The sequence below is a fragment of the Marmota marmota genome, unplaced genomic scaffold (assembly GCF_001458135.2).
Source record: "Marmota marmota marmota unplaced genomic scaffold, marMar, whole genome shotgun sequence".
Taxonomy (NCBI): Eukaryota; Metazoa; Chordata; class Mammalia; order Rodentia; family Sciuridae; genus Marmota; species Marmota marmota.
Window position 1 is genome coordinate 3076208 of NW_026000077.1, and position 11921 is coordinate 3088128.

Below are 11921 nucleotides of genomic sequence, written 5' to 3' on the forward strand. Positions count from 1 at the left end.
GGGGGAGAAGGGAGCTAGGGGCGGGGTGGAGGAGGAAGAAGTTTGAATATTTCCTATTCAAAACTGGGAGACAGGACTGGGATTGTGGCTCAGCAAATGCTCCCCTAGCACGGGCGGGGCCTGGGTTTGATCCTCAGCACCATGTAGAAATAAATAAATTACTAAAGGTATAAAAAAATGTTTAAAAAAAGAAAAAAAAACTGGGATATAAGAAACACCAAAGAAGGGAAACAATATGTGGCCATATTAAATAACAATTTTATAGTTTTTATATTTAAGTATATTAGAGAAATTACACAGGCAAGATAACCATTCTAAAGGTCAATATTGTAGAGGATGGGCAAACCAATATTATGAGTCACCAAAGTGGACAAATGTTTAACACGATTACAGAGATGAGCTCATAGAACTTGAGATCTTTGATAATATGACGATTTGAAAGGTCAAAAAAATCCAACATACTTGCCTCTCTAGAAATTTCATTTCTAGAGTATAATCCTAAAGACAGTTTCTCAAAGATATTCATTGTAGCCTTGTTGGAAATAAGTTTTTAAAAATCAGAAATACAAATGCCTGAAAGTAGAAATTGGTTAAATCAAGTATGGTACAGGTAGTAACACAATAGAAATCTAAAATTATCAAAGGCTGGCTATTAAAAAAAAAATCTGCATTTAACTTACATAAAAGGTAGGAAGTGAAAACTGAGATACGCAAATAAAATGCTATAGAAATTCAGAACACAGAGTTCACTTCTATCCAAAGGTCAGAGACAGGTAAGAAATGAAGTATTTGGGCTGTGTCTTGAAAGATGAGGTTGGAGCTACACACTGGGACACAGGGTCAGTTAGCAAGGGGAAGGGCCATCTGGAGACAGGGAACAGCCCAGCTGTCCAGGAGCAAGAAAGTCTTGAGCTACACAAAGATCAGGCAATACTTCCAACTATAACGAAGAGTGCATAGGGTAGAGTAGAACAAGAAGTTTAGAGATAGGTTGAGCAGGCAAGTCCAAAAAGAAACAAATAAAATGCAGTTAGGAGGCCAGATGGCCACAGGCCTGGAGTGCCAGGCTCAAGACTGGACTTACTTTGAAGTTAACAAGAGCAGCTGAAGGTTTCCGGCAGGAAGAGGATGTGCTCACATCTGTGTATGGTTCCCCCCACCAGCAGTAATGGGATTGGACCCAGGGATGCTCTACCACTAAGCCTCACCCCCAGCCCGTTTTATTTTTTATTTTGAGACAGAGTTTCAAAAGTGAGGATGAACTGAAAGAATGTGAGATTAAAATGTATCGGAGTAATTTGGAAGGTACCACAATAAACAAGGAGAAATATAGACCTAAATTAGGTAAGAAAGAACAGGTTTAAAGAGATGCTGTACAAACTGAATCCAGTGATTTTGGACATGTGGGGAGCAGGCAGAATGGAGCCAGAGAGGACTATGATATTTTTAGACTGGATTACTTGCAATCTAGGGGCATAGTTTAAATGTACTATTTAGTAGTTAAATCAAAGAATATATCCTTATTCATTTTATTTATTTATTTATTTTTGGTCCAGAGGACTGAACTCAGGGGTGCTTAACCACTGAGCCACATCCCCAGCCCTCTTTTATATTTTATTTAGAGTCTTGCTGAGTTGCTTAGGGCCTCTCTAAGTTGCTAAGATTGCTCCTGTCTCAGCCTCCCAAGCCACTGAGATTACAGGCATGCACCACTGTGCCCGGCTTCCTTTTCATTTTATAAGAAAATAAGTTACCTGGATAGAAGCTTTCATTGGCTACCCAAGCTTCACCATTAATGTTCCTCAAGTACTTGGAAGGGGTTTTCGGGAACCGCTGAAATGACTTCTGCATGTATTTCTCCCGTATACACAATGCCCGATACAGACCCTTACAAACCACTTCAAAATCTTCAACTGTTACCTGCCAAGAAAATGTCAGAGCATCAGAGTCCTGTAAAAATCTAAATGGTGGGTGGAGCTTATCTCTGGCACCTCCCAGCTCACCTGTGTATTGGAGGCCATGATGAGCCTCACCTTCCTTCCCCCTGTTTTTGAATAGATTTGGATTCTGGGTCCACTCCAGGAGCAGGTCTGGGAGTTTTTCTAACTTGTCTCCACCAAAACATACCAGTCCTGTGAGTCTTTCCCTTATAGTCTTATATTTGTTTTTTGTTTTTTGGGGGGGCCATGATAGGAATCAAATCCAGGGCCTTGCCATGCTAGGCAAATGCTCTACCATGAGAATGTTCTAATTTCTTTCTCAACCCCAGATCCCCTGTTTTGGTTTTTGACTTTTGCTACATCACAATGCTTATCCTACAAATATGATTAAAAGAACTCATTCTAACATGGTATATATTTATTTCCTTCCATGGTATATACTTTTTCCTTCAGATTGACTTCTGAAGACAATCTCTCAATTGAAAGACAATGCAATTCTAATCGTGAGAATTTGAACCACTTGTTCAGTCAGGGAAATATTTTGGGATAAATACAGTGTCTTAAATCCCTCAGACCCTATCACTCAAGTACTGCCTTCTGCAACGACGGATGGATCAGAACATCATCCTGTAACAAGTTATTCCTGTGGATAATTTGAAAGAGAACCTTACCTCTGGCTGAAATTAGACAACTTCCAAAGTAAAGCTTTGTTAGAGCCACTGGAAATTTCCTAACCTGGTCCATTTTCCTTCCCCACCCCTAACCCATGGCTGGGCCAGCCCTGCGCAGGCAGTATAATTGGAAATCATTGAATGATCATAATTGGAGTCCAAAGACTTTTTCTCCTGGGACAAACAAAAGCTTGTTCCCTATGGTTTGAGATATAGGAATCAGTTCAAGTATTTTTAAAGATGTGCTGAAGAATCTGGCCCAGTTGCTAGGTCTGGGGGTCTGCTCCCAATGGTATACTTGTTCCATTGCCACCGAAGAGCCCGCCAGACTGTCAGGTCCTCGGGGACAGAGCTGGTTCTTATTCACCTTTCTGTCCTCACTTATCATACAATGCCCAGCACTGAGAGGCTGCTGAATAAGGACAAATTAAATTGAATCAATCAAAATAAATGGATAAATAAATAAATTGAATCAATTGTTTATCAGGGATTAAGGCCTTAGGTCTTTAACCCTGATTCCCCCTTTACCTCTCTGCATTCCAAGGATGAAGACTGGTGTGGGTACAGCCCACAGCCAGGGGGAGTTGTTCAGTGACTTAGCTATATTCAGCCACCAAGTAGAACGTGTCCTACAGACTGCAAGCCAAGTTTCAGGTGCCCTCTAGCTTTCAAAGGAGGAGCAGTTACTCCCTGATATCTGTGTGCCTTGTCCTTCCTTCCATCTTTCTTTTAATCTTCCCATCTTTCTTTTTATTTCTGCTTTCATTTCTGCTAAACTCATGGGTATCAAGTTTGTCTTGTAATTTGAGAACTCTGGAGTTCTCAAACTGTGTTTCACATGTACTTACCACTATTAAATGTTTCATTTAAGTTCTTTAGTGTCCCAAACCCTGCCATTTGCAGATCATCTTATGTTATACAAAAAATAAATAAATAAAAATAAACAAGAACGGTTTGCATTTCATTGCTGCGTCACTTCTTAGTATCTTAGGACTTAGCCTGTCTGGGTCAGTTACATGAGAAGGGGGCTCAGGACTGGTCATTAAAGCTATATTTGGAGCACAGACCCATGGCTAAATAACAGTTTTGCCAATATGACACTTATACTGCAAGTCTGTGCAGCAGAGATTTATTAATTGACCAACTGTTCTGGATAGGACAAACAGGTCAAGTTGTTATTAACATGCACTTACTATTCCTGTTTCAAGCGTAATCTACTGCGTAAGCATTTGCCATGAAACTGGAGAATTTAGTTGGTCCAAAAAAAAAAAAAAAAAAACCAGTCCCTTAGAATGTTCTAATTTCTTTCTCATCTTTCTTTCTTTTTTTTTTTTTCTGACCTCTCCTTCATTTGTCCCTTTCTCCTGATCTTTTTCCTTTGTTGGTTTATGCTTATGCTGCCTGCTCCATTCTGGGTTTCCCTTGGGTCCGTCTTTCCCCTAGAGCTCCCTGTGCCTCCCTGAGGTTCCCTTTCCTGTTTTAGGGAGTCATCAGCGAGACTTGACCATCTCTCCTTGCTGCTTTTTGGTCCTGCTGTCAAAATCTGTCCAGTGTATTCTGGGTCACATGCACTGCCCATGTTCTCCACACAAGCAAAGGATACAGAGGAGAAAAACCATGTGGGATGATAAAAGTATTACAGGAATAGAAAACATATCACATTAGTACGGAAGTGCTACCCCGAAGTAGAACAAAGGACAGATGAGAGGACACCTTCTCTAACAGGAAGTGGGAGAAGGTGAGAAACTAAGAGCCCAGCGGAGCGGCTTCCCAGTAGCTTTGTCTGAGTGGCAAGGACAACTCACCCCAGAGGCATAGTCACCCGTGATTTGCACTCTCTGAAAATCGGGCACGTTCTCGTAGGTTGGAGATGAAGAAATGCATTCGTCAATGTGGGACAGTTTGGTGGAAGATGTCTCACTTATTGGAATTGACAAATTAACGGTCTTCCGTCCTTGGAAACATTTTTTCCTGGGTTCAAAAATTTAAAAATAAGAGGACTTAAAGTGAAGTCTTCATCAGGATTTTTCATTGTAATAGATGAATGTTTCATTATGCTATTTCATTTTGAGGACAAAAAATGAAAATTAGAAATTGGATTAGGTGTCAGAAATAGAATACAAGTATAGAGGGAGAAGATGTCACTGAAGACACCTGACAAGGGCTCCTTTTGGTGTTTCTCAGAACAGTGGCCCTTAGGGAACATGACACCATTCCTCCCAGGTAGTCCACTCCCAGCAGAAGAGGGAGTCTAAGTGCTCCGATGAGCACAGGCTAACAGTTACGAATTGTGTCACTTTGCTCATGTTTCTTAAATTCTGCAAGCTTCCATCTCCCCAGGGGGGGGAAAAAGTGGTGCAGTAATAGCTACCTTAGAGAATTTCTGTGAGATTGATTTCCTATTTAAAAATTTTCTTTCGTAGTTGTATATGGACAAAATGCCTTTGTTTTATTTGTATGTGGTGCTAAGGATTGAACCCAGTGCCTCACACATGGTAGGCAAATGCTCTGTCACTGAGCTACAGCCCCAGCCCCTCTGTGAGATGTATGTATATAAAATCCCTAGCACAGTACCTGGATTGATATTATTTCCTCAAATCAACAAATACTTATTGAGTTTCTAATTTAACACAAGCCTTGTGTGAGGTTCTTTGGGTGATGCCAGAGGAGGTGGTTTGTTGTTTTTTTCCTAAGAGACATAAGACCACAGGATAGGGCTGTGGGATGAGGGAAGGGCTGAACAGTGGGAATTCCAGCTAAGTGGTCAGTGTAGGTTTGAGGACTAAAGTGTGGCAGGTCGTCACAGTGAATCCTAGGGTAGTTCAAGTAAAAGAAAATAAGACTTTGTCAAGAGGGATCTCTGAAGACTACTTGGGAGAGGCAATAAATACGCATTTGAACACAGAATGGGCAGGGCAGAGGGCAGGAATGGAGAGCGGCATCCCTAAGGCCAAGAAGCTGTCAGACTGGCTGGAAGCAAGACTCAGGTCAGGAAACACAACACTTAGGTTGGCTAGGGACACAGCTAGAAGATGTAGCCTCGTGAGTTCCAGTTTATGTGACAGTTGCATATAGGCCAAGTAAATTCAGGACAGCTGTTGGCCCACTTTGGAACAACTGCATAGGTAGCTTGAGGCTTCGACTCAGGGAGATGTGGGTGAGGGTCTGGGGCTCACTGCTTTCTTCTTTCTCTGTCATTGGTTCTCACCCTAAAATACAGTGAATGGGGTCGGGAGAGAGTTTCTAATTCTGGCAGAGTTCTTTCTCTGAGTTGAACCATTGTTCAGACTGAACTATATCTGCCCCATCAACTCCAATTCCTTGTGCTCAGGTACTAAGCAGTCCCCCCACGCCACTTACCTCCTGCCCTCTGTAGAGGTGGCCAGAGTCTCCATGTGGAATATGTGTGCTTGCATCTCGCGAAAAGAAATTGGACAAATCTCATCCACGTCAAAGGGAGAGATCTCATGACGGCCTCCCTCATCTTTGACTTCAGAGGCAAACACTTTTTCAGCAAAACTACGCATCGCGTCATCGATTTCTAAAAGAGGTTTTTTTATATATGAGGGTTCAAGTCTCTTTTCTCAAAAAAATCTGAGAGTTTCTGCTAGGTGCGAGGCACAAGACTGTACTGAGTGCATGGCTTCCCTGCTCTCCAACCTGGGTTGCTGAAACACAGCAGAGTTTGGGCCTCACTCTCCATTAGTGCATCTCTCTGTGCGTGCAGCTTAGAAATCTGCTTTCAGATACATGGGTCAGATTCTCACAGCACATTTCTGGAGGGTCTTAAAGATGGGACTGTGCTCTCGTAGCTCCAACACTTAATGGAAAATTGCCTGTTGCTGTCAGGGCTAAATTGGATTTCATAGTGACCAAGTGGCAGTTGTTCCCATGAGGCTAGTGGTCTTACAGATGGTTTTGAAGATGTGGATATGGTTGTTGGTCCTTTAGGGATTTTCCTAAGAAGAATCAATGACCCCAGCAATCACTGGGAAATCTGTTAGTCCTAAGAAATAAATGTCATCTTCTTCGTTTTGGTGCTGGGCATTAAATTCAGGACCTCACTCGTGCTAGGCAAGTGCTCTATCGGTGAGCTACATTCCCAGCAGAATTTTCATCTTCTTAAGACAGAGATTGTGTTTCTCTCACACATCAAATCTCGTTTTTGTCCCCCAAATCCTAACAATTTGGTGACATGCTGCTATGTGGGAGAGGGGAGCCACCAAAATTTATTACCATATGTTCGGACTTCCCTTCCTTGTGGCCATGGCCTTCCATAATGAATGACCTTTGGAAAACCAATTTGCTTTTACATGCCTTACTTTTCCCTTTCTTAAAATCAGGGGAGAGGGTGGCTCTCAGCCTGGCACTGGATGACTCTAAAACCTTTAGAATATAAGAGAACCAGCTTCATCATTCAGAGTAGTGAGGATCATCAAGTATCTGCTTCACTGTTAAATTCCACTGTTAAATTCTCTCCAGATACCCAGTTGTTTACATTTGACTTGTCATCACTTGTAATGCTTGTAAAAGCCTCTTGGTATTTCCAAAAAGAGCTGGTAAGGAGTCATGAGAATGGTAAACCATTAACTATTTGAGGCAATAGTAGAAGACAGAAACATTACTCATCCGATGGCAAGAGAAAGATCTCTCCAGGCCACCAATGTCTACGAAGGCCTCCAAAAGGCAACATTTCCAATTCTGACTTAAGTAAATGTAATCAGTTCAAGGCTCTGCTCTGCACTTACCAACTCCTCTGCCTTCCTCTGTTTCAGTTTTCTTATCTGTCAAGTGGGGACACTAATACCTACCTAATACTTGCACAGCTGTTGTGACACCAAGTAAGTTAATGAATGTGGAAATACTTTAAGGAAAATAAAGCACCTGATTAAATTGAATGATGTAATTTGGTGACATTGGTCAAACACACATTCAGTATTTAGGGTTAGCTTTGGGCTATTAAGGAAATGGCAAATGATATGACTTTGTTTAGAATGAAGCCTTCTTTAGAAACGATGGTAACTCACTCATAACTTCAGCACCACTGTCAGGTTAGCGAGTTTTAAAATCCTGATTTGTCACAGCAGAGTTAACAGAGAAGCTCACTCTGTTGGCTGAACTTCATGCATCTCTCTGCCTCACTAAACTCAAACACTTCCTGAAACTGAAAAGCATCTTTGGAAGCTGTTAGTAGTTCTTTGGCAAGCATCATGATCCACGAAGAAACAAATGGTGCCCTAAGAAAGTATATCTGATGGCTAAGAATGCCTCACTGCCAGTTGATCCCCAGAAATAGCATCATTCTTTCCTAAGCATCACAAGTAGGCATGTGCACCTCACAGATGAGTGGCAAGCAGGAGTTAGAAGAGGCTTCATGCACCATGAAGGGCAAATGGAAACAGACCAGTCAGTTATGATGATGAGGATGAGGATGATGATGCAAACAGCTTGTCATGCAGGGTCTGTGGTGATGCTGCTAACAACCTACGGAAGGACGGTATGGAACCAATGCCCGGAGACCAGATCCAATTTGCTGATGTCTGGCTCTTCCAGAACAAGTATTCATTATCTGAGACGGCACATACATATCTTTTTTATAGCAGGGATTGAACCCAGGGGCACTTCACCACTGAACTACATTTCTAGCCCTTCTTATTTTTTTATTTTGAGACAGAATATCATTAAGTTGTTTAGGCCCTCACTAAATTGCTGAGGCTGGCCTTGAACCCACAATCCTCCTGCCTCAGCCTCCCAAGTCATTGCGATTATAGGTGTGCACCACATACCCGACAGTTTCAGATCTTTAAATATTATTGTTTTTACTAAGATTATGGCTCCCTAAACCACTACAAGCAGTTGAAAAGTAGAAATTCTATTCTTGAGTAGTTTATATGATGACCCAAAATTATATGGTCGCTATTTCCTTCCACTGAATCAACTAGTTGTTTTGATGACTTCACACAACCACAGCTGAAATTTAATCCCTAACTCAAGAGCTCTCCCATCAAAAATACTTCTGGGAGTAGTGGCAGTTGTGGGAAGGAAAGAGTGAAACTGGTATTTCAAAAGATAAGCAGATAAGATTTAATGACAACTTGAATTCAGGAAGTAAAGGAGAAATAATCCCCTCAGGTTTGTATGGATAATTACTGACTTCTTTTTGAGCAAGTTGTTAGAGATAATAGAACATCCAAGTAGCAATGTCTTTTTTTTTTTTTTGGTATTGGTGCTTAACCACTGAATCACACCCTGAGCCCTTTTGATTTTTGATTTTGCTACAGAATCTCATTAAGTTACTTAGGCCTTCACTAAGTTGCTGAGTCTGGCCTTGACTTTGCAATCCTCCTGCCCCAGCCTCCCTAGTCTTTGGGATTTCAGGCTTGCATCACCACACCCAGACCGAGTGACAATGTCTTGACAGATACATCTGGATTGAGAACAGACAAGAGAATAGGAAAAAAAAAAATAGTACAACGGTGAAGCAGAAAGAATACTGGATTAGGAATAAGAAAAATTGACTGTGACAGCTGGGTGGCCTTGGGCAAACCAAAAGATCACTGGGAGCCTCAGTGTTCATCATCATAAAAGGAGAATGTTAATAACAATAATATCCACTTCAGAGAGTTGTTGTCAAGATTAAACAAGAAATACTTTAAAAGCTACACAGTACCATCCAGAAATTGGAGATCATTATTATTAACACAGGGAGTGCAAGACTCTTGAGAAAAGGAATGTCATGCTTGCTCTCCACCCACCAGGTTCAGAAAAACATGTATATTTCTCAGCAGTGCCTTATTCACGTGTGGGAGATGAGGTAATAGATCTTTCATCTGCCACATGTTATCTCACAGAGGAACCCAGAGGCAGACCTACTATCCAGTCAGCAAAAGGACAAGATAGGAGATGGAGGGCAACATCCAATGAGGTTATGATTTTATCTAAAATGAGTTTGTATTTTAATTAATCACAAAAATTCACAAAATTTTTTTTCTGCATTGGGGTTGACTCAATAGGTCCCTTTGGCTAATCTATGTCTTTTATTTACTTATTTATTTTAAATTTTTTAAATTGGTTGTGTCTTTTATTTTAAAATATCAAATAAGTGCCCAGTGAAGTTTTCTTTGAAAAATATCAGAGTTTTTGTTTTGTTTTTGGAATCCAGAAAATCCAAGAGTTCATTTGCTACTTTTTGGGGATATCTGTGGTCATTATTTATCTTTATTGACTTTCGAGGGAATCATTTAATAAACACTGCTGAAAAATAACCATGTTTATGAATTAAGAAATAGTATCACATTTTTAAATTGATACTCTGGCAAAATAGCAGGAGAAACCGTCCAAGATACTCACGTTTTCCTTCCGCTGTATGAAATAAAATAAAACAAGATTCATTATATGAACAACTGACAGAAATCATAGTAGCTATTAACCAGTACTTTGGAAAACACTGGTTGGCACAGGAACAAGGTGGTAGGAGTTATGCCAGCTCAGTCTTTTAGCCTACTTGAAGTTTGCTGTCTTAGGAAATGCTGGGAAGATGGTTATCATATAGCTCTTCATTTCCTTTTCTTCTTCTTCTCTCTCTCTCTCTCTCTCTCTCTCTCTCTCTCTCTCTCTCTCTCTCTCTTTTGTGGTACTGGGGATAGAACCAAGGGACTTGCACATACTAGGCAAGTCACCTGGAACTTGTGATCCTCCTGCCTCAGCCTCCTGAATTGCTGGGATTACAGGTGTGCACCACCACGCCTGGCTTCTAATATGTCTTTAAATACTTGTGTATAATCTTAAAAAGGCTTTTTGTTTGTTTGTTTGGTGGTGATGTGGATTGAATCCAGGGTCTCATGCATTTAATGCTCCACCAATGAGTCACATCTCCAGCCCAAAAAAGTACTTCTTGTAAAATGTGAATTAAAAAATATTCTCATATGATGCTGGTAGAAGGTAAACTAAAACAGTTCTTTTGGGAAACAATTTAGTAACACCTACCAAATAGTCATTTCTGAGAAGCAATCCAGTGAAAATTCTCATTTAACACAGGAAAAACTTTAGGTACAATTATTGTCAGAGCACATTTATACTTACCCAAAACTATAAAGAATCTAAGAGATTAGCTAAGAAAATTAGAATATTATACAGCCATGTAAAATGGTGTTAAGGAAGAGTTTGAAACACCATAATAAAAGTGGTTAAGTTATAACAGTACGCCAAAGCATTATCCTGCCAAACAAAGGACTAAAAAAATTACATACATAATATAAAGATCACTGTGTTTTTAAAAAGGTTCTTTAATTTTGCATGGGAAATAGATTGAAAAGAAAAACACTAAAATGTTAAGAGCATATTTTTGGGGTAATGGGACTGTGGTGATATTTTTCTTGTTACTACTTTCTAATTTTTGTAAATGAGTGTTTATGACTTTCATTTATCCATATAATTTTATCTTTATTTCCTATGAAACATGCATTGCTTTTATAATGAAATACTTATAACATTATTAGTTTTTAAATTACTCTGTGTACAAACCCGGAATGTGAACCATCAGAATACCCAGATTGGGTTAAAATTCACATTGTGCTCATGATTTTTAGCTAGAAATATTGTGTAGGACCCTTCTCAGAACTGGACTGTACAGATTTTGTTTAGACTAGCAGAGTAGATATCAACTATCTCACAGTTTTCTAAGGGATCATCAAAGATGCCATTTTAGAAAATTACCCTCCTCCCCAAACTAAAAACAAACAAAGCTTGAAAACGTCTTGCCTCTTTCTAACATGTATTGTTAAAGCTATTGGGAATCTTAAATAAAGGATCATCAAAGCTGATGTAACAGTTAAAGGAAGGGTTGCAAATGAATTAAAAAAAAATGAGTTATCCAAACACTTTTGTACACCTACCTGGAAGTTTGAACAGAGGCATTGTTGCTGGAATCCTCGATTCTAGGATAGCACAGTAGAAAGGAAGAGATGTGGGGATGGCTGGCTGACACTTTAAAACACCCTGACACACACTTTATTATTTTGCTTTACCCCCTGTAACCTGACCTTCTCTGCTAAAAGGAGAGAGATGAGCTTCAGACCTATTTATAACTTTAGGCAATTGACAGTGAAAAACAGGTGAAGCCTTCAGTCTTTATGTGGGGATTTTAGAAAAGATATCTGCAGGGGGATTGCTTTGGAATTCACTTCCGCATCTTCCTGCAGATTGGATTTTCATCAAGTGTATTCCCCTCCCCTCCCGAAGCTCATTCTTTTATTTTTTGGAGTGTAGTTTTCTTAGATGATGTGACCATGGATGGTTATTTTCTATTGAA

At 40.1% G+C, this 11921-nt stretch overlaps 1 protein-coding gene across 2 annotated transcripts in view; it reads right to left on the bottom strand.

Moving 5' to 3' along the window:
- Ampd1 (adenosine monophosphate deaminase 1) overlaps nucleotides 1–11664 on the bottom strand; it is a 23323-nt gene extending 11659 nt beyond the window's left edge. The window contains exons 1-5 of one of the 2 annotated variants that reach the window (XM_015502208.2): nucleotides 11506–11598; nucleotides 9962–9973; nucleotides 5972–6152; nucleotides 4417–4582; nucleotides 1755–1920 (exon numbers count right to left, since the gene is read on the bottom strand). In XM_015502208.2, the coding sequence (XP_015357694.1) occupies nucleotides 1755–1920; nucleotides 4417–4582; nucleotides 5972–6152; nucleotides 9962–9973; nucleotides 11506–11527 (547 nt within the window). In that variant the 5' untranslated portion in view covers nucleotides 11528–11598. Of the gene's footprint in view, nucleotides 1–1754; nucleotides 1921–4416; nucleotides 4583–5971; nucleotides 6153–9961; nucleotides 9974–11505 lie in introns of both variants that reach the window. The other variant, XM_015502209.2, reaches the window with a different exon arrangement.
- Nucleotides 11665–11921: the final 257 nt, after the last annotated feature.